This window comes from Cnephaeus nilssonii (genome assembly GCF_951640355.1).
Source record: "Cnephaeus nilssonii genome assembly, chromosome: 20".
In the NCBI taxonomy this organism is placed as follows: domain Eukaryota; kingdom Metazoa; phylum Chordata; class Mammalia; order Chiroptera; family Vespertilionidae; genus Cnephaeus; species Cnephaeus nilssonii.
Window position 1 is genome coordinate 49,535,154 of NC_137091.1, and position 23,518 is coordinate 49,558,671.

A 23,518-nucleotide genomic window follows, 5' to 3' on the forward strand; every position below is an offset into this window, starting at 1 on the left:
GGGCAAGGGACAGGGAGACAGGGAGACACTGGTGGGCTGCCTGCTGCACATGCTCTACTGGGGATTGAGCCCACAACCCTGGCATGTGCCCTGACCAGGAGTCTCCCCGGCGACCCTCTGGTGCATGGGACGATGGGCAACCTACTGAGTCACACGGGCCAGGGCTCCCACTACTTTACAGTCTAGGGACCAGCCAGCAGGATGCTTGGCAATGTGGCTTGGGGATCAGACATGCCTGGGTTCCCATGTTGTCCGTTACTTGCTGGCCGAGAGGCCGTGGCCAGGTGAGAGCCTGCCTGTGAGTTGCACAAGGTCAGAGCCTTGAAGGAGACACGTCCCCGGGGCAGCTCCAACACCCTGCACAGGGTGCAGCGCCCAGGGGGCCCGGGCGCTCTGCGTCCTCTCCTCACCCCGCCGGGTGACCTTAGACAAGTCTCAATAAATTCCCGAATAAGGAGGTACATTCTGATCGACTCCTCACAGCGCTCGGGCGAGTGAACGGATAAATGAAGGAATGGATGGATGGATGGATGGATGGATGGATGGATGGATGGATAGATGGATGGATGGATGGATGGATGGATGGATGGATGAGCGGGTGGGTGGGAGGGGAGTTCCCCCAGCACGTTCCGAGGATGGACAGCCCTCCCCCTGCCCTTGTGTGATCCACCCCTGGAGGCGAGGTTCCCTCCTGGGCCCCGGCCTGGCCCCTGCCCACCCCCAACAAGGAGCGCCCAGCCAGGCCACCACGTTGCTGAGTATTTATTTGGCCCGAGGAGCAGTGCAGGAATGGGACTGGGGACGGGGTGGCCGATCCTGTGCAGGGCGAAGGGGACAGTCCGATGGGATCACTGATTGTCAAAGCAGAGCGGGGGGGACCCTGGGTGGGTTGGGGGAAGGCCAAGCTGCTCCCCTCCCCAAGGGGTCCCTGGGGCTTCTGGGTATGTGCGGTGGGGAGTTGGCAAGTTATCGTGATTGGCATAACGGGGGCGAGATGGCAGGAATGGGCCAGATGGCAGGGGTGGAGGGGTGGAGTGGGGGTTGGTGCCCAGCGAAGGCGTAAAGGTGGGCCTGGGCGTGGCTTCGGTCCGGGGTCAGGGGTCAGGGGTGTTCAGGAGGGGTCAGGGCACCGGCAGCGGCCTCACTCGGTCGGGTGGCCGCAGCGAGTGCCACTGGGCGATGGGCCGCCGGGGGTTGGCCAGCATGTCCGCCCAGTGCCGGAGGCCCGCCCCGCCGGCCGCGGCCCCCACCGCCACCCTGCCGATGGCCTCGTTCTTGCCCAGCTTGTCGTAGTCCAGCACGGTCAGCTCCACCTGCACCTTCTGGGGTGGCAGAGGGGAGAGGAGACGGTGACGGGGGCAGGAATAGAACGCTGGGGAACCAGCTGGAACTGTGAGAAATAGGATCCTGCCCTGTTAGCCCGATTGCTTTGTTCTGGCTGAAGAAGGCACATCCTGCCCTAGCCGGTTTGGCTCAGTGGATAGAGCGCCTTGATTCCGGCCAAGGGCACATGCCTGGGTTGCGGGCTCGATCCCCAGTAGGGGGCGTGCAGGAGGCCGCCGATCGGTGATTCTCTCTCATCATTGATGTTTCTATCTCTCTCTCCTTCTCCCTTCCTCTCTGAAATCAATAAAGAAATTTACAAAAACAAGAAGAAGAAGAAGGAGGAGGAGGAGGAGGAGGAGGAGGAGGAGGAGGAGGAGGAGGAGACGGCACATCCTCCCCGGGCTGGGAGCTCACTGGGGAGGCAGCCCCCCTCCCCATGTGGGGCAGCCTACCCTCATGGAAAGATGAACAACCTTGTGGCAGAGACCAGAGCCAGAAACCGGAGTCGCCGGCCCTTCGAAGACCCCGGCCCTTGCCCATCACTAGCCCTTTGAAGCCCCCAGCCTCCTGCTTACCCGTGAACTGCCCACCTGGCACACCCTTGGGCTACGTCCCCATGCAACCTTCGTCCTCCTACCCCGTACAAGCAGCCGGCTTGTGGAGGGGCAGAGCGGATGTCTGTGTGTGACCTTCTGCTCTCCCCCGCCGCCGGCCGGACCGGAATGAACGCTCATCATGATTCACCCGTCTCTGCTGCATTGGCTCACAGAGTGACGGGCAGTGCGGACCCATTGTTTGTCCGGTTACAACAGGAGAGTGGGGGTTGGAGGCACCAGGAGGGACTCCCTCAAAGAGTCCTGGGGTCCTCGTGAGGGCCCTGGGTTAAAACCCGCCTGGAGCTCGGGCTGGGGGGAGGGGGTGGGGTGTGAGGGGAGAGAGCCCTGCGGTTGAACGGGGGGGGGGGGGGGGGGGGGTCCTGCAGTCATTCTTCCTGCGAGATCAGACGCCACAGGGCAGTAACCCTCAGGGCCTCGCTGCTGAGGGACTGTTAGGGGCCTCCTTACAGAGCTGCCTCCTAAGGGGAGGCCAACCTCCAGGAGTCTTCAATATATACATTTTTAAATTATTATTATTATTTCAGAGAGGAAAGCAGAGGGAGGGAGAGATAGAAACATCAAAGATGAGAGAGAATCATGGATCGGCTCCTCCTGCACGCCCCACATTGGGGATGGAGCCCACAACCTGGGCATGTGCCCTGACCGGGAATCGAACCGTGACCTCCTGGTTCATAGGTCAACACTCAACCACTGAGCCACGCCGGCCAGGCTACCTCCGGGACTGGGACTCTTAAACGAGTGGAGGGCCCTTTCCCTAAAGGGTGGTGGAGAAACCTTTTTCTCCATAACCATGACTCCTGAGGGGGCGGGGCATCCTGGTCTTGCCTAGGGGCGGGGTAACCCGCTCCTCCTAGGAGGAAACTGGGGACACAACCTGGGACCCCCTGGTTTCTGGAGGTAGCAGCGGGGTTTCTAAGGGCCTGGGGCTGCCCTGCGGGGCTCAGGCAGGCCTAGCTCACCTGGACCTGGTCACAGGGCACCTCGAAGCTGAAGGCCTCGTTGTAATAGGGGTTCAGGGTGTTCTTCTTGATGGTTGTCTTCTTTTTCCGCATCTTCTTGCCGCCCTGCAGCAGGTGAACCTTGACGTATGGATCTGGGGAGAGAGGGGAGGCGTCTTAGAGCCCCTCCCCCCTGCTTAGTGGAGGGATCAGATGGAGGGGGACGCGTGAGGCTGCTTGGGAACAGCATAGAGCTGCCCCATGCACCCCTCAGGTCTCCTCTGTCTGTGCCCAGACCCATCTCTATCCCCCCAAGGCAGCCTGGACCTCCCACTCCCCCAGGAGACCCTCGGACCCTTCGCCAGAGGCCCCTCCTGCACCGCCCCTCCCCCCCCCCCCCCCCCCCCCCCCCGTTTCCTGGCTTCCCACACACCTGACAGCCCTCCCACGTCCATCTTCTTCAGGTTTTTAGCCTCCAGCACGATGACGGTGAGCTTCCCGGCGGTGGGGACGTAGCGGAGGGAGAAGCAGATGTCCCCCAGTTTCTCCTGCTAAAGGTCGGAGGGGGACCCGTCACTGGAGCCCCCCTGTACACCCGCCCCCTCTGCGACCCTTCTCCCCCGCCCCTCGCCTTGGAATGGAAGGGTCCAGAGCAGTGGTCGGCAAACTCCTTAGTCAACAGAGCCAAATACCAACAGCACAAGGATTGAAATTTCTTTTGAGAGCCACATTTTTTAAACTTAAACTTCTTCTAACGCCACTTCTTCAACATATACTCGCCCAGGCCGTGGTATTTTGTGGAAGAGCCACACTCAAGGGGCCAAAGAGCTGCATGTGGCTCCTGAGCCGCAGTTTGCCGACCACGGGTCTAGAGGTAACACCAGGAGGTAGCCCTGTGCAGGTGCAAGGGCTGGAGCCCTGGTCGGAGCCTGTGATCTGATTGGCCCGAGAGGCCTGAGATCTGATTGGCGCTGGAGGTCTGTGACCTGATTGGCCCGGGGCTGCAGGGGGCGTGGCCACGCGCGCTCACCTCCTCCCGCGGAGCCGCCTGCAGCTCCCGCCAGGCCAGCACTGGTCTCCCCAGGTCCACGGAGCTCATGGGGACCCGCACCTCCCCGATGGCATCGTTGCGGGAGAAGCGGTCGAAGTCGTACACCGCCATGACCAGGACCCTGCCTCCCAGCTCCACGTAGGGGACCTGGGTGGGGAGCGCAGAGAGCGCGAGGTGTAGGGTAGGAAGGCAGAAAGGAAGGGGGCACCGCACCTCAGGGAGGGAAGCGACAGGTGGGGCAGCGAGGGGCGCAGGGAACAGGTGATGGGGGGGGGGGGTCCATGGAGCCCAAATGGGAACAGCCCAGGGGTCTGTCTCCAGAGCTGTTAGCGGCCAGCTGAGCGGTGGCTGCCCCCAGAGAAAGCTGAAGGAGGCCGCCCGCCTGGCTCAGTGGCTGAGCATCGACCTATGAACCAGGAGGTCACAGTTCCATTCCCTGTCAGGGCACATGCCCAGGTTGTGGGTTCGATTCCCCGTGTGGGGCGTGCAGGAGGCACCGATCAATGATTCTCTCTCATCATTGATGTTTCTATCTCTCCCTTCCTCTCTGAAATCAATAAAAATATTTTAAAAATATATTTTATTGATTTTTTTACAGAGAGGAAGGGAGAGGGATAGATAGAAACATCGATCAGCTACCTCCTGCACACTCCTTACTGGGGATGTGCCCGCAACCAAGGTTCATGCCCTTGACCGGAATCGAACCTGGGATCCTGGAGTCCGCAGGCCGACGCTCCATCCACTGAGCCAAACCGGTTAGGGCAAAACTATTTTTTAAGGAAAGAAAAAGTTGAAGGTGTCGGTCCCAGTGTTCCAGGAACTGGGGGGCCCCAAGGCCCGGTGCTCACCTTGAAGGCAAAGGTCTCCCCAAAGTGCGGGTTCAGCGTCTGCCGATGCACCTTGGTCTCATGCCGCCTCCGCTTGTCGGGCAGCAGGTACACCCGCACATAGGGGTCCGAAGAACCACCCAGATCCAAGGCTGCCAACCCCTCGGCTTGCAGGATGCCCACCAGCAGCTGCACAGTGAGGAGGATCCCTGGTCTGAGCTCCCCTTCCAGAACCTCCTGGGACCCTCCTCTCCAAAGCCTCCCCCTCCTCCACGCCCACCTGGCCACTCTGGAAGTCATAATCCAGGGAGTACTGCAGTCGTCCTAGCTCGTGCTTCTCGGCCGCCTGCTGCCCTGGCCCGGGTAGTGCCGGCTCCAGCTCTTCCACTTCCGGCTGCACCTTGGGGAGCCAGGGGCAAGGGAGGGTAAAATCGACCCCTGAGAGTGTCGTCCTCCAGGCCCAGAAGCCAAGATGACTCACACACCTCTAGGTTATCCCTGAGCACTTGCGGGCTAAGCAGAGTCGGTATTCGATTAGTGATGTCTGCCACTGGGGAGGGAATAGCCATAGCAACACAAGGTGTAGTGTTTTCTCGGTGTTTGATTAGTGATGTCTGCTATGGTTGGGGCAGTGGTGAAATAGGCACCCATGGTGGCCTAGAAAAACAAGTGTAGCCCTAGCCGGTTTGGCTCAGTGGATAGAGCATCGACCTTCGGACTGAAGGGTCCCAGGTTCGATTCCAGCCAAGGGCACATGCCTGGGATTGCAGGCTCGATCCCCAGTAGGGGGCGAGCAGGAGGCAGCTGATCAATGATTCTCTCTCATCATTGATTTTTAAAAATATATATTTTATTGATTTTTTACAGAGAGTAAGGGAGAAGGGTAAGGATAGAGAGTTAGAAACATCTATCAGCTGCCTCATGCACACTCCCTTCTGGGGATGTGCCTGCAACCAAGGTACATGCCCTTGACCGGAATCGAACCTGGGACCCTTCAGTCCACAGGCCGACGCTCTATCCACTGAGCCAAACCAGTTAGGGCTCATCATTGATGTTTCTATCTCTCTCCCTTCCTCTCTAAAATCAATAAAAATATATTTGAAAAAAAGAAAAACAAGTGTAATAGTGTTTCCCTGCCTTCAGGAAGGAGGCAGGAGATTTCATTTCACACGGATGTATTGGGGTTGTGCAAATTGCTCCATTGTTTAGGCAAGGCAAAATATGGGGGTGGAATGGCGTATTTACTGTGTACTTGCCATTCTAAACTAGAACAGCAAAACCAGAAGACTTCTCCTTAACCCAGGCCACCCATTTTCAAAATCCAACGCGAAGCAGAATTCCCCCGATTAGTGTGAGAGAATGCCTTCACTTCAGAGATTCTGACTCAGCGGGTTGAGTGCAGGATCCAGATGATTTGCCTTTCAATGACACGGAGGTGATTCTGACGCCATGGTCTCTGGAAGTCATTGGTTTAAGGCAGTGGTCGGCAAACTCATTAGTCAACAGAGCCAAATATCAACAGGACAACGATGGAAATTTCTTTTGAGAGCCAATTTTTTTAAACTTAAACTTCTTCTAACGCCACTTCTTCAAAATAGACTCGTCCAGGCCGTGGTATTTTGTGCAAGAGCCATACTCAAGAGGCCAAAGAGGCTCGTGAGCCGCAGTTTGCCGACCATGGGCTTAAGGGATAGGGATGGAAACTGGATACCAGAACCTTAAAGGGCATCACTATGGGTAAGAACCGTAGCCGCTCCTTTTTGAGAAGAGAAGAGGGGGAATATGAGTTATGGCCCATGAACGTGAGGCTCAGAGAGGGACAGTGAATTCCCCAAGGCCACACAGCTGGTGGGAAACGCCGGGCTCTCTGGCTCCCAGGTGAGCATCATTGCATTTTGCATTCCGAGTCCTGATGCTCGAGTCCTTGCACCTGTGGCCTTTCAGGTCCCACTCCAATCGCTTCTTCCAACTCATGGCTCCTTCCTCCTCCCTGGTCTCCATCCCCCATGTCTGTCCTCACGTGGATTCCTAACATCCATCGGCCCCTGCCCCCGTCCTTTTCACAGCCCCCATGGCTCCCAACCACCCTCCTCCCGTGGACACTGCTGCCTCTCCAGCCGCCACCCCGCCCATAGCGAAAGTGACTCCTTGTTCCCCAAACATCCCTGAGAACCTGGATTCCAGGCCCCAGCACATACGCTTTGGGCTAGAACCGTGCTTGGCAAACTGCGGCTCGCGAGCCACATGCGGCAATTTGGCCCCTTGAGGGTGGCTCTTCCACAAAATACCACGGCCTGGGAGAGTCTATTTTGAAGAAGTGGCGTTAGAAGAAGTTTAAGTTTAAAAAATTTGGCTCTCAAAAGAAATTTCAATCGTTGTACTGTTGCTATTTGGTTCTGTGGACCAATGAGTTTGCTGACCACTGGGCTAGAAGGTCCTTCCCTCTGCGCTCAGTTAACTCTGTGGGTCCCCTGGGTCTCAGCACAAAAGTCACCTCCGCTGGGAAGCCTTCAGGGACTTTTTTGAGGCGGCCAGGCCCCCCTACGCCAGGGGCTGCCTCTGATGTGGCACATACCACCTCACACTGTGAGCCTGTGAGGGTCTGACGTCCCCGCCAAACTGAAAGGTCCTTGGGACCAGTGACCAGGTCCGGTCCATCTCCAGTTCCCCAGGGTCCGGTTTGGGGCTGGACCCACCGAGGAGATGGGCGAATAAGGTGGGCATAGGAGGGAAGGGGCAGGGCAGGGGGGAGGGGAGGGGGGTCTGGGCCAGGCCACACCTTGTTGATGTAACTCCGGCCCAGCTCCTTCACTTCCTGAAGGTGCACCTGGGCTTGGGCCTGGCTCTTCTTGCCCATCCGCCTCCGGCAGCGCTTCCGGTACAGACAAAAACAGCAGCTGAAGACGAGGAGGCCGGAGACCAGCAGGACTGTGGCCAGGGCCCAGGGCGGCACTGCGGGGGCAAGGACACACTGAGGCCCGGGGAAGCACGCGGCGGTTCGGTTCAGTCGGTGTGACCTCACCTGTAAAGCCGTGTGACGCCCTAACCCAGCCTGACGCCGTCTGATTTTTTTGCCTATCCCTTCCACCCCCGTTCTAATGTTTCTGCTCCATGCCTGATGCTTTTGGAAGCCTGACCCCCCCCGCCCCCCCCCCCAGCCTGTTTCCCTATCTTTAAAAAGAAGGGCGAGCCCAGCGGGTGTGGCTCAGTGGTAGAGCCTGAACACCTATGACCCAGGAGGTCAGGGTTCAATTCCCCGTCAGGGCACATGCCCCAGTTGTGGGCTTCATCCCCAGTGGGGGGCGTGCAGGAGGCAGCCTATCAATGATTCTCTCATCATAGATGCTTCTTTCTCTCTCTTCCTCTCCCTTCCTCTCTGAAATCAATAAAAATATTTTTAAAAAAGAAAGAAAAAATAAAAGAAGGAACAGGTGGACCCTCTAATTCACCAACGCAAGAGCCCATTCCATTCCACGCCCCTTGGTCTGGTTTTCGTGGTGGGTTTTTTTTTGTTTTGTTTTGTTTTGTTTTTGGTTTTGGTTGTGTTTTATTTATTTATTTACTTGTTTGTTTGTTTGTTTGTTTATTTTTGTAGCAAACCTGTTCTTTTCCCATTTCATTGAGATTCCAGCCCAGGATTCCCACCACGATCCCATCCGGACTTGCCACCCGCTAAGCACACCCGTCCGAATCCCGCCCCAGTAAATCCTGGCCCGACTTTCCCTCCAACCCCGGATCTGGCTCACCAGGGCCGTGGCTGATGCGACTTGAGTCCGGAGGCGTGTCGGACGCTGGAGGCCCCGGGGTTGGGGGCTCCGGAAACATGGCGGCGGGGTCCTACGGTTCTTTCTGCGGAGGCACCCAAGCGCCCTAGCCTCCCACGCCCACCCGTGCAACCATTGAGTCCTCCGAACAACAAAGAACTACAACTCCCACCGGCAACCTGGGCGACCGGCCGCACGAGAGTCGGCCAGCCGCCGCAAGGCATGTTGGGGGTTGTAGTTTCAGCCTCCCCGAGGAGGAGGGAGTGCGCTGGGGGTGCGTTCCAGGACTTAGTTCCATCCCCAAGGGACGCCTCCACGGTCCCAGGTCCCCGCAGGAATCCCGCTGACTTGTCCCCTCTCTTTGCGCCTTCCCAGGACCTGGATCGGAAGTGGGCGAAGGCGAGCGTGGGAACCAGCGCACCCAGTTGCCCAGAGCAACGCCTGGCTCCGCTCGGGCCGGGGTGGGAGTCACCCTGGTTGCTCCGGCAACGGCCTGTTGCCACGACAACGGGCGGGGCTCCACATACTAAAGACAAGTCCCCGGGGGGTGTAGGAGAGGGGGCCCCCCGCTGGCTCAGTTCTCTGATGGGCCTGGGACCCCAGACCTGGATCCCGGGACCAGATAAGGTGGGAGGGACGGCCGGGCCCGTGGGTCCAGGCCCCCACAGCTGGCCCCTCCTCCACATCTGGCCCTGGAGGCGGAGACTCAGTCTCTTCCTCTAGCACTCTTCCGGGGAGTGTGGGGGTCGGGGGGCTGCCCTGCTGCTCCTGCTGGGCTCCCCTCGGCCCGTCCGTGCCTCCCGCGCATCCCGCGCACTGCCTTCACACCTGCCCTCGTGACCGGCGCGGCGTCCCCCTCCCTCTGGACTCCCTCCTCCTGCCCGTTCCCCCCGTGTCCCCCCTGCCCCCCGCCGCCGGTGGTCTGGCCTCTGTCTCCCGGGGTCGCTCACTCTCGCCCGGGGCCGGCTCCTGCCTGCCCCTCCCTCCCCTCCGGCTCTTCGTCCCCACACCTGTCTCCCCCTTCAGGCTCCAGCCCTCCCACGCCCTCTGTTGGTCCCTCTCGGGGTACCCCCGTGCCCCCCCCACATCCTGTCCCTCTAGGGACGGGAATGAGGATGCGGCTCAGGGAGGGGGTCCCCGCAGCTCCTTACCTGCTCCGCAGCTGGACCGGACCCGCCCCTGGAGACACCCGGGCGCCGGCCCCGGACTGACGCAGGCGGGCGGCGCTGTCCTCGGTGCTGAGAGTGGAGAGCGGTGGGCGGGGGCGCGGCTGGGCGGGGACGGCCGTGTGTGCAGACGTGTGTGTGTGTGTGTGTGTGTGTGTGTGTGTGTGTGTGTGTGCGTGTGTGTGTGTGGTTGCGCCAGCGCGTGCGTGTTCAGTCCTGAGTAGGTGAACCCCGTCCCGCCCCTCGTCCCGCCCCCAGCCAGGAGCCCCCAGCGATGGTCCCCACATTTTCTGCCTTCTAGCCCAGCCAGCTGGCATCCTGCCGCCCCTCTCTCCCTAGTATTCAGACATCCAGATGCCAGACTCACTGTGAAAGTGTCCCCCAGGCGTCACCCCCCCTCCCCCCTCGAGGTCCCCCTGTCTCCAGGCCCAGGACATAAGCCCCGGACAACCCGTCCACAGGGCCGTGATGCGGGACTCTGGACCGGCAGCCTTCTCGGCCGTCCACACCTGCTCTTTTTCAGGTGCAAACCTGTGGGTCCCTCTAGCTACCGCCCTAGGACTCACACCTCAGTGCCTGAAAATCCCACCCCCAGGTTATTTCCAGACCCAGAAACCCACTGGGGCCAGCATTTCTGCAGAGAATAGTGATTTAATAAGTTATGGGATGGAGGGGGGGGGATATATGTACAGGGCGTGGGTGCTGGGAAACCTGAGGTCTTTGGAGATTTGGTTTCTGGAGTAAAAAGTAGGATCCTGCCTACCTTACTCCTTGGGTGGCCAGAACCCCGGGCCCTTACCCTATTCCTCCCTTCCTTCCTCCCTCCCTCCCTCCCTCCCTTCCTTCCTTCCTTCCTTCCTTCCTTCCTTCCTTCCTTCCTTCCTCCCTCCCTCCCTCCCTCCCTCAGAATCCAGCTTGTTTCTGGGAGACCCCGCAGCCCAAGGGGGCCCTGGTCTCCTCCTCCCGCCAAGAACTAGGGCATCCCAGCCCCCACCCCTCCCCTCCTTCATGGAACCAGGATCCTGGCTCCCACAGACCTCTCTCCTCCAGGGCTGCCCCCCCCCTCCAGGGCCCAGGAGTCTGGGACCCCAGCCCCTTGCTCTCTCAGGGGTCCAGTAATCTGGGCTGAAGTCTGGATCCCGAGTGCGAGTCTGGCTGGGCTGGGGTCTCCGGGCCCCGACGCTCAGCTTCCCCTAAACATCGACGGCTGCATCGTTCTCGAAGAGCAGGTTCTCGTATATGGCCCCGTTCTTCTGGGCCGGCGGCGGGGCCGACTGCTGCAGGAACCGGAGGAGGCACTGGTGCAGGAAGACGTACTGGGCCTGGGGAGGGGCGCGGGGGGGGGGGGGGTGGCGGTGAGGGATGCCCTCCTGAGCCGTGGCCTGCTTGACCCGGGATTCCACCTCCACCCGCCGCCCCGCGCCCCACAGACCCCAGTCACCTCGGTCTGCACCATCAGGGGCCGGCTCTCCCGCATCTTCTTCACGAAGCTGAAGGGCCCCACCACGCCCTCACACTCCAGCTGCCGCAGCAGGACGTCCAGGGCGATGAGGGTGCCAGTGCGGCCCACGCCGGCGCTGGGCAGGGACAGGAGGGGTCAGGTTACGGGAGGGATTTTTGAGACACAGGGCAAGGGTCTGATTTTTGGAATGTTTTTTTTGTTGTTGTTGTTTAATGTATTTGTATTGATTTCAGAGAGGAAGGGAGAAACTTCAATGATGAGAATCATCGATCGGCTGCCTCCTGCACGCCCCCTACTGGGGATCGAGCCTGCAACCCGGGCACGTGCCCTTGACCAGAATCGAACCTGGGACCCTTCCGTCCCCAGGCTGACGCTCAATCCACTGAGCCAAACCAGCCAGGGCCAATAAAAACATTTTAACCCCTGGCCCGTGTTGCTCAGTGGTTGAGCATCATCCCACGCACCAAAGGTCGCTGGTTCCATTCCGGTCAGGACACGCGCCCGGGTTGTGGGCTTGATCCCCAGTAAGGGGCGTGCAGGAGGCCGCCGATGGATGGGGACGAGGTTTCTCTCTCTCATGGATGTTGCTCTTTCCTCCCTCTCCCTTCCTCTGCCTCTCAAATCAATACAAACAGATTTTTAAAAAATTTACACATAAAATTCACCACTTTAAACAATGCTGGGCAAGCATGACCTCTGTCCAGCGTCCCAAACACTCATCTCCCCGGAGGGCGGCGCGCCCGGGGCGCTCACTGCCCACTCTCCTGGGCCTCCAGCCCCTGGCCGGGCGCACTGGCCTGCCCCGCGCACTGCATGCAAACAGGGTCGCCCGCGGTGACCTGCCGTCTGGCTTCTCTCACTCGGCCTGCTGCTTCCCAGGGCCGCCCGGCATCTCCCCAACCAGCGCTTCCTGCCTTTTTACGGCTCCAGCTAAGGCTCGGAGCTCACGCTCAGAGCCGCGAGGCTCCACCCCTCTGCACTGGCGGGAGGGACTGCAGTCTGCGGAGGCGCCCCCAGAGGGCGCTCTGCCGGGACCAGGCAGGGGTTAGCGCACCATCTGGCAGACAGGTTAAGGGCCCACGCAGGCACTCGCTGGTGTGGCCCGGTGGATGGAGCATGGGCCTGCGGACTGAAGGGTCCTGGGTTCCATTCCGGTCAAGGGCACATGCCCGGGTTGCAGGCTCGGTCCTCAGTAGGGGGCATGCAGGAGGCAGCTGGTCAACGATTCTCTCTCATCATTGATGTTTCTAACTCTCTATCCCTCTCCCTTCTGTGAAATCAATTAAGGCCAAAGAAGCACCATCCTGTGCGAAGGTCGCCGGTTGGATTCCCGGTCAGGGCACATGCCTGAGTTTCAGGCTCAATCCCCAGTGGGGGGTGTGCAGGAGGCAGGAAATGTTTCTCTCTCTCTCTCCCTCTCCCTCTCCCTCTCCCTTCCTCTCTCTCTCTAAAATCAATACAAACGTTAAAAAGAGCGAGACCCCCAAGCAGAGGCTGGCTGTCACTCAGAAGCACCCTTCCTCGTCCTCCTCGGGTTTACATTCCGAGAAATGTTACCTGCGGGGCTCCGGCACCAACAGGGACTGGATGGAGGGCTGAGGCCGGCACAGGAGGAGTTTCAAAGGCTTCTCCAAGCCTCCGGGGGCTTCTCCTCCTGCTCTCCACTGTCCTCCCTGCTCCTCCTCCTCACTCAGGCCGTCTCCTCCTTGACCTTCTCGTTTTCCTTCCCACCTTCTCACCGGGACCCTCATCCTCACGCTGCCCCCCTTACCTCTGTCTCCACCCCCTTCTCCCTCCTCTACCAGTTCCCTTGGACCCAAATAACCCCGTGTTATGAGTTCCCAGGGGGCACCTCTCTCAAGGAATGCTCAGCCTTCCCCTGGGAGAGCACGCCTGGGTCAGGGCACGGAGGCCCAAGGGCAGGGTCGGGCTGGTCCTCACCTGCAGTGCACGATGGGGGGGCCTCCCCCCGGGGTGTTGTCCAGCCACTCCCTGAGCACCTTCCAGAAGGCCAGCAAGGGGTCCGGGGAGTGGGGGACGCCGTGGTCCGGCCAGGCCATGTAGTGGAACTGTCGCACGGACAGAGTCTTCTGCTCCTGCGTCTAGACCGAGGGTGGGTGGGGGGAGGGAGGGCTCAGAACGGGGGAGAGGGGCCTGGCTGCGGACTGGGGAGAGGGGATCCCTGGGGCACCCCGTGGTCCCGGGGAGTTGTGGGGAGGGGACTTCCCGGAATGTCCTGGGGGAGGGATTGAGGCGGTGGGTGTGGGGGACTCACGTGTCGCAGCTTCAGGTCTCGGACTGTCCAGTTCTGCATCACCTTCTCCCCCTCCAGGGTCACCTGCAGGTGCCCGTGGGTGCAGGGCTGGGCGTCCAGAGGCCAGTAATGCTCACACTTCACCTGGGGGAGGAGCGCAGGGTCAGGGCACAGGAGCGGGGAGGGGGGGGAGGCAGGGAACCTGCCCAGGCCCCTCCCCATGCGGCTCTGTATGCAGGTCCAGCCTGGCCAGGAGGAGCCTGCTGGGAGCCAATTCCAGCATGTCATCGTTACAAGAGTTTGATCAAAAGGTTGATGAAGCTTGGGGGCTCAACAAGGGCTGAGTCACATATGTAATCACCTGTTGGAGTGGCTAGAGGGCACTTCCCCCAAACCTGAATAGGATGAGTGTTTGCTGCCAGACAGCTCAGGGCATCTCAATCTACATGTTACTGCCTCCTGTTGGCCAAACACCTGAACAGCTGTAGGCTGTTCCTGAATCTGACAATGCTTCTGTAAACCCTACCCTTTGAAGTTTATGTCTCCACCTTGCCTTAGGACAAATTGTGTTAATAAAAAGCAAGGGTCCTGAGTCAAGGAGAGTTTTTAGCTCCTTTAGTTCAATCTCCTCTGACCCCCAGTGCCTTTCAAAACTATCTTTTGTCTTTGGACTCCTGTTTGATCTATGCACAACCTTTCTCCAGATTGCTGAACCCCTTAATGCTGGGACAAGAACCCCGGCAGGAGCCATCAGTCCCAAGGTGATTGTGATCGGCCTCACCCCACAGGTGGGCACGGGATGGGCTGGGGGCGATGGGGGAGGTTGGGGTCCCACGGGAGGGAATCCTGGGGTGTGAGTCAGGGTCCACACTGGGATCAGTGTCAGGGGGCGGAGGGGGTCACGGATGGAGCTCGGGGGTCAGTCCCCCGGGTCCCTGCCCGCGTCTGCTCACCCGGCCCAACTCCACGCAGTTGGTCAGCATGACCAGGGTGTGGCTTTGCTGCTCCCACACCAGGCGCCAGAAGTCGCCCACCGTCTGGGGCAGGGGGCCCTGGGTCGCAATGAACTCCCGGGGGCTCCAGAGACCCTGGGGGAGGGACACGGGCAGCGGTGACCCCTCCGGCCCTGAGCTCTGAGGCCCCCTCGCACCCCCCTGCTCCCAGCGGAACCTACGGGCATGAAGCTGGCGTTGATGTAGTCGGAGCCCGGGGCCCCTCCGAGGGACCGCAGGGCCACGCGGGACCAGTCGTCTGGGGATGAGGAGCGTGGCGGGCAGAGAGGGAGACAGGAGTCAGGCTGAGGGGCGGACAGACACCCACCCGGAGCTCCCAGGGGGCGGAGCCTCAGCTGGAAAGATCAGCTGGGGGCGGAGCCCACATGTCCCAGGGGTAAGGGCCAGGCCAGGGCCAGGGTGCTGGCAAAGTCCTGCCTGGGGACAAAGCCAGCAGCAGCTCAAGACTCACAGGTGGCTCCGTGGTGGAGCGTCGACCTATGAACGTGGAGGTCACGGTTCGATTCCCGGTCAAGGGCACATGCCCAGGTTGCAGGTTCCGTCCCCAGTAGGGGGCGTGCAGGAGGCAGCCGATCCATGATTCTCTCATCATGGATGTTTCTCTCTCTCCCCCTCCCCCTCCCGCTCTGAGATCAATGAAAACGTATTAAAAGCACGGACTCACAGGGCAGCACGTTCCGGTAGCGGTTCTTGGCGCTGTTTTCTGGAGCGGAGGCCACCGTCTGGGACTGGCCGTGGCCCTCCAGGACCAGGCGCTGGGGCGCAGGCAGAGGAGGGTGCACGGTGTAAGGGTTCCTCCAGCTTCCCCGAAGGACACCCCCCCTGGCTCCCTTGCCCTGCCCCCCCATTTACGCCTTGTGGCCTGGAGGCTGTGGCCCCAGGAATGGACCGTGTGTGCAAGGGGGGTGATTTAGGAGCCGGTGGGGGCAAGAGGGCCTCCTAGAGACGGGGTGTCAGGGAAATCCAACGTGTGTCTCCAGGGTGGACACAGACCCCGCCACAACCCCACTGCCCATCCCCCACCCACCTGCTGCTCCCCTGCCCCACCCCCACCACCTGGTCCTCCCCCCCCGACCCACCTGGTCCTCCCCCCCCGACCCACCTGGTCCTCCCCCCCCGACCCACCTGGTCCTCCCCCCCCCCGACCCACCTGGTCCTCCCCCCCCCACCCACCTGGTCCTCCCCCCCCCAACCCACCTGGTCCTCCCCCCCAACCCACCCACCTGGTACTCCTCAGCAAAGCCACAGTTGCTGTCCTTCTCATTTTTGCGGACATGGTCGGCAAAGTCAGCTGCAGGGATATCCCTTGGGAAGCTGGGGGAGTGGGGGGGCACACACAGATTTTAGCTGCCTTTAACCCTGTGCTGTTGGTCTAGACTTTAGCCGCTAGAGGACAGGTGCTTTCACTGCTGTCCACATCCCCGGATCGGACGCATCTCATAACCGGAGGCCTGGGCCTCTGACACCTCCCCCCAGCCTCCCCCACCTGCCCACACCTTCCCCTGGCCTCGGCGACCACCCATCTACCCTCTGCATCTGGGATTCGCTTTCTTATTATTATCTTGAGGCTCCACGCGTCCGTGACATCACGCAGCATCTGCCTCGCTCTGCCCCACGGACCTCCCTCAGCACAACCCTCCAGGTCCCTCGTGCTGGCGCGGAGGGCTGCACCCCTTCTCTTTAAGGCTAAGCAATTCCCACTGCACACGTAGGAACCATCTTTCCTTCCCTTTTATTTAGAGAGAGAGAAAGGGAGAGGGAGAGAGCAACAAAACACCCACGTGAAGACTGAACACTGACCGGCTGCCTCGTGCACGCCCCCTAGCGAGGATCGAGCCCCAAACCCCAGCATGTGCCCCGACAGGGAATCGAACCAGCAACCTTTGGGTGCCCCGGACGGCGCCCCACCACCTGAGCCACCCGGCCAGGGCTATTCCGTACGTTCTCTCTCCGTTCACCTACGGATCGACACATCTTGGCGACTGTGAGTAACGCTGCAGTGCTTAGGGGGGTTCGTGTATCTTTCCAGCAGAGTGATTTTCTTTCCTCCGGGTAAGTCCCCAAAGTGGAATTGTGGGATAAAGTAATAATAATAATAATAATAATAATAATAATGATAATGTGATTTTCATTCATCAATTCCACTCCTGGATATATACGAGAGAGAATGGAAAGCAGTGTCTCAAAAAGATACGTGAGCCCTGACCGGTGTGCTCAGTGGATAGAGCGTCGGCCTGCGGACTGAAGGGTCCCGGGTTCGATTCCGGTCAAGGGCATGTACCTTGGTTTCGGGCACATTCCCAGTAGGGGGTGTGCAGGAGGCAGCTGATTGATGTTTCTCTCTCATCGATGTTTCTGACTCTCTATCCCTCTCCCTTCCTCTCTGTAAAAAATCAATAAAAAATATATATATTTTAAAAAGGACAAACTCTGTATGGTTTTACTGAAATCTTTTTCTTTCCTTCCTCCCTCCCTCCCTCCCCCCGTCTCTCTTTCTCCCTTTCTCTCTTTCTTTCTTTCTTTCTTTCCCAACGAGGGGAGAGACAGAGAGAGAAACACATCAGCGAGAGAGAGAGACACATGGATTGGCTGGCGAGGTACGTGCCCTGGACTGGAATTGAACCCGAGACCCTTCAGTCCGCAGGCCGATGCTCTATCCACTGAGCGACACTGGCCAGGGCCGCAATTGATTTAAAAGGGTTTAAAATTGATTCTGAGGGAGAGAGGAAGCGGGAGGGAGAGAGAGAAGCATAGTAGTGATAGGCCGCCTCCTGCACGCCGCCCCCTCCCGCCCCCCCAGGGATCCCAACCAGGAACTGCACCCAAACAGTGGAGCCACACCGGCCACGGCTCCTTTTTTTAATTCACTCAAAAAGAAAAAGGTGCATCTTCTCCCCTCCCCCGGGCTGAACCCCCGCCCTGCCTTCCTCTTTGGGACCCTCTCCTCTGCCCCGTGAGCTTGTAACATGCTAAGCTCCCCCATGACAAAGAAAACTTCTGACCCCATGTCACAGCAACTCCAGCTCTTTCTCGCTCCCTTCCGTGTAAGAGAGTCTTATAAACGCTGTCTTTTCCTTTTTCTTAATATATTTTTATTGCCCTGGCTGGTGTGGCTCAGTGGATAGAGCACCGGCCTGGGGAATGAAGGGTCCCGGGTTCAACTCAGGTCAGGGGCACAGGCCCAGGTTGCGGGCTCCATCCCCAGTAGGAGGCGTGCAGGAGGAGGCCCATTAATGATTCTCTCTCATCGTTGATGTTTCTATCTCTCTCTCCCTCTCCCTTCCTCTGAAATCAATAAAAATATATAAAAACACAAAAAAATAAAATTTTAAGAAAGGGCTATGACCCCTGTCACCGAGGGCATCAGACCCGTCTGAGACTAGTGTGAGGGGGTCTCTGATCCTGCCGTCTGACCCAGGCAGTGCCCAGCGAACACCCCTCGATTGACCTGACAGGGATCCTTTCGGATGCTTTCCCAGCCGCCGGCTCACCTGAGTTCTGGCTCCTTCTGGCTCTTTTTATACCTGGGGAGAGGGCGTTGGGAGGAGAGGCTCAGGAGGTGAGGCTGGGACCAGCGGTCCTGATCCCGCCCCGGCCCCACCTCCGGGCGCTCGGCCAGCCCCGCGCGCAGTCTCACCTCCTCAGGAAGAAGATCAGCAGAACCACCAGGGTGAGGAACAGCAGGACCCCGACAATGGCCCCGGCGATGACCCCTGGGGAAGGAGGCACGGGAGCCGTTAGGGCCCAGGTCCTAGCTCCTGACACCCCATCTCTCCTGCCTCCACCTTTTTTATTTTTTTATTCTATTTATTTTTAAAAATATATATTTTATTGATTTTTTACCGAGAGGAAGGGAGAGGGAGAGAGTTAGAAACATCAATGAGAGCCGAAACCGGTTTGGCTCAGTGGATAGAGCATCGGCCTGCGGACTGAAGGGTCCCAGGTGCAATTCCAGTCAAGGGCATGTACCTTTGTTGTGGGCACATCCCCAGTGGGGAGCGTGCAGGAGGCAGCTGATTGATGTTTCTCTCATTGATGTTTCTAGCTCTCTATCTCTCTCCCTTCCTCTCTGTAAAAAATCAATAAAATATATTTTAAAAAAGAAAAAAAAAAAAGAAACATCGATGAGAGAGAAACATCGATCAGCTGCTTCCCACACACCCCCACCGGGGATGTGCCCACAACCAAGGTACATGCCCTTGACCAGAATCGAACCTGGGACCCTTCAGTCCGTAGGCTGATGCTCTTATCCACTGAGCCAAACCGGCTAGGGCTCACCTTTTTTATTTTTAAATATATTTTTATTGATTTCAGAGAGGAAGGGAGAGGGAGAGAAACATCCATGATGAGAGAGAATCACGGATCGGCTGCTTCCTGCATGCCACCTACTGGGGATTGAGCCCACAACCCAGGCATGTGCCCTTGGCTGGAATCGAACCTGGGACTCTTCAGTCCACAGGCTGACCCTCTATCCATTCAGCCGAACCAGCCAGGGATCACTGTACACTTTAAATGGGTGAGGCGTGCCCTAGCCGGTTGGGCTCAGTGGATAGAGGGTCAGCCTGTAGACTGAAGGGTCCCAGGTTCGATTCCAGCCAAGGGCACATGCCTGGGTTACGGGCTCAATCCCCGGTAGGGGGCATGCAGGAAGCAGCCGATCAATGATTCTCTCTCATCATTGATGTTTCTTTCGCTCTCTCCCTCTCCCTTCCTCTCTGAAACAAATAAAAGCGTATTAGACGTAATTAAATAAATAAATGGGTGAGTTCGGTTACGTGACTTACATCTCAATAGGACTGTTTTAAAGAAAGCAGAAAACAAAACACAAACGAGCAGACACAGAGGACGCCTGGGCAGGTAAGACCCCCGGCGTTACCCACAGGGCCGGGGGGTCTGGAGAGGCTGCCGGTCCCCTGGGGCTGTGCTCACCTGCACTCTCCGTGTGGCAGGTCACGGAGGCAGCTGGGGCCCGCAGCCCGTCCCAGAGGGTCCTGACGGTGGCTGCGTAGGACTGAGCGGGCTGGAGGTCCCACACGGACACGCCCCTCCCGCAGGAGGCTCTGTCCCAGGAGCCCTGCTGCCCGCCCACCTGCAGCTCAAAGGCCTCGTAGCCGCCCGGGGGGCAGGTCCAGGTCAGGGTGAGCCCATAGCCACCAGAGGTGCTGGAGCAGGAGGTGATGGTGACGGGGTCCGGGGCTGGGAGGAGGGGACAAGAGGAGTCGGTAGGTGCCAGCCAAGGTGGTGCTCCATCCCTCCCCCACTTCACCGCCAGTGATGCCAATTCCATGGCAACGACCATGAGCCCATCCTTCCCTTCCCCAAACCAAAATACTTCTTCATCCCTGGCTTTCTAAATTCCCAAATGGATGCACAACAGGTCCCCAAAAACTACAACTCCCATGAGCCTTTGGACTCTCTGGATCACTGTAGGTTATAAAGTCAGGGCCCCATGGCCTGATGGGATTTGTAGTCCACTCACTTCTCATCACCCACAAGCTCCCCCCCCCAAAAAAAAAACAAACAAACAAGCAAACAAAAACCCCAAACAGGTAAAAGGGAGCCCATCTCACCTGTGGATGCCCGGAGTCTCTGTGTGGAACCGGCTACATCGCGCCTCTCCGCCCACACGCTGAAGTTGTATGGAGTCCCGGGTTCGAGGGCCTCCACCACATACCAAGTCTCATTGGTCCTGGCTATCTGGCCGACCTTGTGTCCCTGCGGGTCTGCCTCCCTCTGGGGATCTCCCCCACCGGCCCACTGGACACAGTACATGTAGAGCTGAGCGCGGGGGTCGGCGGGGGCCTTCCACTGCAGGGCGATGGAGTTGTTGGTCTGATTTTTCGTCTGCAGAGCTGTGACCTCGTTGGGAGCTGAGAATTGAGACAGACAACTCAAGGGGCGGATCCCCAAGGCCCCTCACACCCCCTTCCCTGCAGAGCTGAGGTGCCCCAGCCATCGGATCGGCCTACTTCCCAAGGAGGGTGCACCACAGAAAAGAGGTGGGGACCACGCCGGGGTTCTTGTCCGAGCATTAAGAAGGGGTTCAGCAATCTGGAGAAAGGCTGTGCGTAGATTAAGTAAGAGTCCAAAGACGAAAGATAATTTTGAAAGGCATTGGGGGTCAGAGGAGCTTCAGCTAAAGGAGCTAAAGTTCTCCTTGTCTCAGGACCTTTGCTTTTTATTAACACAATTTGTCCTAAGGCAAGGTGGAGATAATACACTTCAGAGGGTATAATACAGAAGCATTGTCAGATTGGGGAATAGCCTACAGCTGTTCAGGTGATTGGCCAACAGGAGGCAATAACATGTCGATTGAGAAGCCCTGAGCTGTCTGGCAGCAAACACTCATCCTATTCAGGTTTGGGGGAAGTGCCTTTCAGCCATTCCAACAGGTGATTACATTTGTGACTCAGCCCTTGATGAGTCCCCAAGTTCCACCAATCTTTTGATGAAGCTCTTGTAATTACGACATGCTGGAATTGGCTTCCGGCAGGACCACCCTTCCAGACACAACACGTTTCTAGACGTTTCTGTTGACTTCAGTCTTCTTAGCCCAAATGGCCAAAGACTGAAGACTTCAGGTCCCGTGCATCAGCAGTGCACCCAGTCCCTGGGGCCATTCTGCTTCCTCTCACACTGGGGACCCACACCTGCAGGCTGGGAGGCGGTGCCCCGGTGGATCTGCCAGTTCACCAGGACAAGCTGTGGGCGACTGTCTAGCTCAGCGGTTCTCAACCTGTGGGTCACGACCCCTTTGGGGGTGGAACGACCCTTTCACAGGGGTCGCCTAAGACCATCGGAAAACACAGATATTTACATTACGATTCATAACAGTAGCACAATTACAGTTGTGAAGTACAGTTATGAAGTAGCAATGAAAATAATTTTATGGTTGGGGGTCACCACAACATGAGGAACTGTAATAAAGGGTCGCGGCATTAGGAAGGTTGAGAAACACAAGTCTAGCTGGTGACTTTACAGACTCCCGGACAGCCAGGGCTCTCTTCATCCCCAAAGACCCTCCAACCGGAAAACCCGGGTCGCTGAGGACAGACACCCCTTAGGAGACAGACCTACAAGCTCCAGGTTGGAGGAGGCTGGTGAGGGCTCGCCGAGCACAGTTCGTCTCCCAGGAACCTTGCAACATGCCCCCATCACTCTCCCTCCTCCCTCCCCACCACCCGATTCCAGTAGTGCTGGGCCCAGACCTAGACAGGGTCTCACCTGTGGCCCCCATGAGGGTCTCCTTGCTGCTGTTGACCCCGTTCCTCTCCGCCCACACGGTGAAGGTGTACAGGCTCCCAGCTTCCATTGCGCTCACTGTGATCCTGGTATCCGGGGTGTTCTGGGGCCCAGCGGCAACCCCGCCCTCCAGGGTCCAGGAGACCCAGTAGGTGTAGGGAGGCTGATCTGGGCCCTGGGGAGCTGTCCAGCTCAGGGTGATGGAGCTGGTGGTCTGGGCCCCGATCCGGAGACTTGTCACTGCGTTGGGGACTGGCAGGAGGAACAGAGACAGTCAGGTCTCCACGCCCCTCGTCCCCAAGGTCCTCAGCAGTCGTGTCCCTGCTCCCTGCGCCACCAGCTTGTTGGGAAACACTTGCTGGCCCTGGCTGGTCGCTCAGTGGGTTAGAGCGTCGGACGTCCCACCATGCCAACGTAGGGGTTCGATCCCCGGTCAGGGCACATACAAGAATCAACCAATGACTGCATCAAGGGGAACAACAAATCAGTATTTCTCTCCCTTTCTCTCACCGCACCCCCCACGCCCCCCACGCCCCCAACCACCATTCTCTCTCTAAAATCAAGAAATAGCCCGACCAGCATGGCTCAGTGGTTGAGCGTCCATATATGAACCAGGAGGTCCCAGTTCAATTCCCAGCCAGGGCATATGCCCCGGTGGCAGGCTTGATCTCTGGTGTGGGGCTTGCAGGAGGCAGCCGATCCATGATTCTCTCCCATCATTGATGTTTCTCTCTCTCTCCCTCTCCCTTCCTCTCTGAAATCAATAAAAATAGATTCAAAAAAAAAAAAAAAAAACACACAAAAACAAAAACCAGGATAATGACGACAAAACAAATGACCCCCAGTTACCTGTGGCCGCGCGGAGAGGGGTCCGGGAGCCGCTGATGTTCCTGTTCTCCACCCACACGGCGAGCTCGTAGGCGGACCCGGGTGTCAGTCCGTCCACGGTGACTCTGGTGTCTGCTGTGCTCTGGGTCCCAGTTTCACCACCGCCACCCGTCCACTGGACCCAGTAGGTGTAGCTCCGGTCGGGGCCGTGGGGCGGCCCCCAGCGCAGGCTGATGGAGCTGTTGGTCCGACTCTCCACGGTCAGGTCCCCGACGGGGTTGGGGGCTGAGACGGCGGGAGGAAGGCTCAGCGTCCGCAGGGGAGCCGGTCATCGCTGACCCCCAGTTCCCAGTGGGCCCCCGCCCTGGGTGCTAAGCAGAGACCCCCCCCCTGGCCCCCCCACTAGCATGATGGTCTGGAAAGCTCCCAGCCCTGACTCCGAGGCAGGAGGACCCCGGGACAACCCTGGGCTGTGGCCGGCTCCCCTGGGGCCCGGCGGCAGGTCCGGCCCACGGAGGCCCCGTGACCCGCCGGCTGCCCGGGGCGGGCCAGCTCCCACCGGGTCCCAGCCGCCCCCTCCCACCCCGGGGGGACCCAGCCATCGGACGGGGTGCGGCCGACCTGTGGAGCCCTCCTGGGTCTGCACGGAACTGGGGACTCCGTCCCTCTCCGCCCACACGGAGAACTGGTAGGAGGTTGCGGATGTGAGTCCCTCCACCGTGTACGTGACGTCTGTCGTGTTCCGGGTCTCGTTCTTGTCATCCCCCGGGTACTGGACCCAGTACGTGTAGCTCTGATTCTCTGGGGGCCCCCAGCGCAGGGTGATGGAGCTGTTGGTCTGATTCTCCACGGTCAGGTCCCTGACGGGGTTGGGGGCTGAGGAGGGGACAGGAGGGGGGATCAGCTGTGCTCTCTTGGGCCCCCAATGAAGCTCTCCCTTCCCCACTGGGCCCAGCAAATCTGGGGCAGTGGCTAGACCCTCAAGTCCAACTGGCAGCCGTGCCGGGCCGGTGTGGCTCAGTGGTTGAGC

General features: G+C 59.0%; 2 protein-coding genes across 10 annotated transcripts in view; both read right to left on the bottom strand.

The window, feature by feature from the left end:
* Positions 1 to 12: 12 nt before the first annotated feature.
* SYT5 (synaptotagmin 5) lies at positions 13 to 9,960 on the bottom strand. Of its 3 annotated transcripts, none has more exons than XM_079760028.1 (9): positions 9,675 to 9,960; positions 8,506 to 8,629; positions 7,539 to 7,711; positions 5,040 to 5,159; positions 4,781 to 4,948; positions 3,912 to 4,079; positions 3,315 to 3,432; positions 2,903 to 3,036; positions 13 to 1,322 (listed from the first exon to the last, which is right to left on the bottom strand). In XM_079760028.1, the coding sequence occupies exons 2-9, from the start codon at positions 8,582 to 8,584 to the stop codon at positions 1,122 to 1,124; spliced, it is 1,161 nt and encodes a 386-aa protein (XP_079616154.1). In that variant the 5' UTR covers positions 8,585 to 8,629; positions 9,675 to 9,960; the 3' UTR covers positions 13 to 1,121. The 3 variants fall into 3 exon arrangements, with proteins under 3 accessions (XP_079616154.1, XP_079616153.1, XP_079616152.1); XM_079760027.1 differs by having other exon boundaries at positions 8,506 to 8,634; XM_079760026.1 differs by lacking the exon at positions 9,675 to 9,960 and having other exon boundaries at positions 8,506 to 9,360.
* Positions 9,961 to 10,712: 752 nt separating this feature from the next.
* PTPRH (protein tyrosine phosphatase receptor type H) overlaps positions 10,713 to 23,518 on the bottom strand; it is a 39,832-nt gene continuing 27,026 nt past the window's right edge. For 5 of the 7 annotated variants that reach the window (XM_079800843.1, XM_079800837.1, XM_079800838.1 and 2 more), the window contains 15 exons: positions 23,110 to 23,364; positions 22,510 to 22,773; positions 21,643 to 21,912; positions 19,989 to 20,288; positions 19,348 to 19,614; positions 18,056 to 18,131; positions 17,910 to 17,942; positions 15,642 to 15,732; positions 15,083 to 15,173; positions 14,580 to 14,656; positions 14,359 to 14,493; positions 13,427 to 13,549; positions 13,093 to 13,253; positions 11,131 to 11,266; positions 10,713 to 11,011 (listed from right to left, as the gene is read on the bottom strand). In XM_079800843.1, coding sequence (XP_079656969.1) covers positions 10,883 to 11,011; positions 11,131 to 11,266; positions 13,093 to 13,253; positions 13,427 to 13,549; positions 14,359 to 14,493; positions 14,580 to 14,656; positions 15,083 to 15,173; positions 15,642 to 15,732; positions 17,910 to 17,942; positions 18,056 to 18,131; positions 19,348 to 19,614; positions 19,989 to 20,288; positions 21,643 to 21,912; positions 22,510 to 22,773; positions 23,110 to 23,364 — 2,408 coding nt within the window. In that variant the 3' untranslated portion in view covers positions 10,713 to 10,882. The remainder of the gene's footprint in view (positions 11,012 to 11,130; positions 11,267 to 13,092; positions 13,254 to 13,426; positions 13,550 to 14,358; positions 14,494 to 14,579; positions 14,657 to 15,082; positions 15,174 to 15,641; positions 15,733 to 17,909; positions 17,943 to 18,055; positions 18,132 to 19,347; positions 19,615 to 19,988; positions 20,289 to 21,642; positions 21,913 to 22,509; positions 22,774 to 23,109; positions 23,365 to 23,518) is intronic. The other 2 variants (XM_079800840.1, XM_079800842.1) reach the window with 2 other exon arrangements.

Bases quoted from the DNA above. Each gene is read 5' to 3' on its own strand.
- SYT5 (XM_079760028.1), bottom strand. From the start codon at position 8,584: ATGTTTCCGGAGCCCCCAACCCCGGGGCCTCCAGCGTCCGACACGCCT. The intron at 4,080-4,780 runs GTGAGCACCGGG...CTCCCCACCCAG, and splicing joins GGGAGACCTTTGCCTTCAAG to GTCCCCTACGTGGAGCTGGG. The intron at 1,323-2,902 runs GTGAGCTAGGCC...CTGCCACCCCAG, and splicing joins TGCCCTGTGACCAGGTCCAG to AAGGTGCAGGTGGAGCTGAC.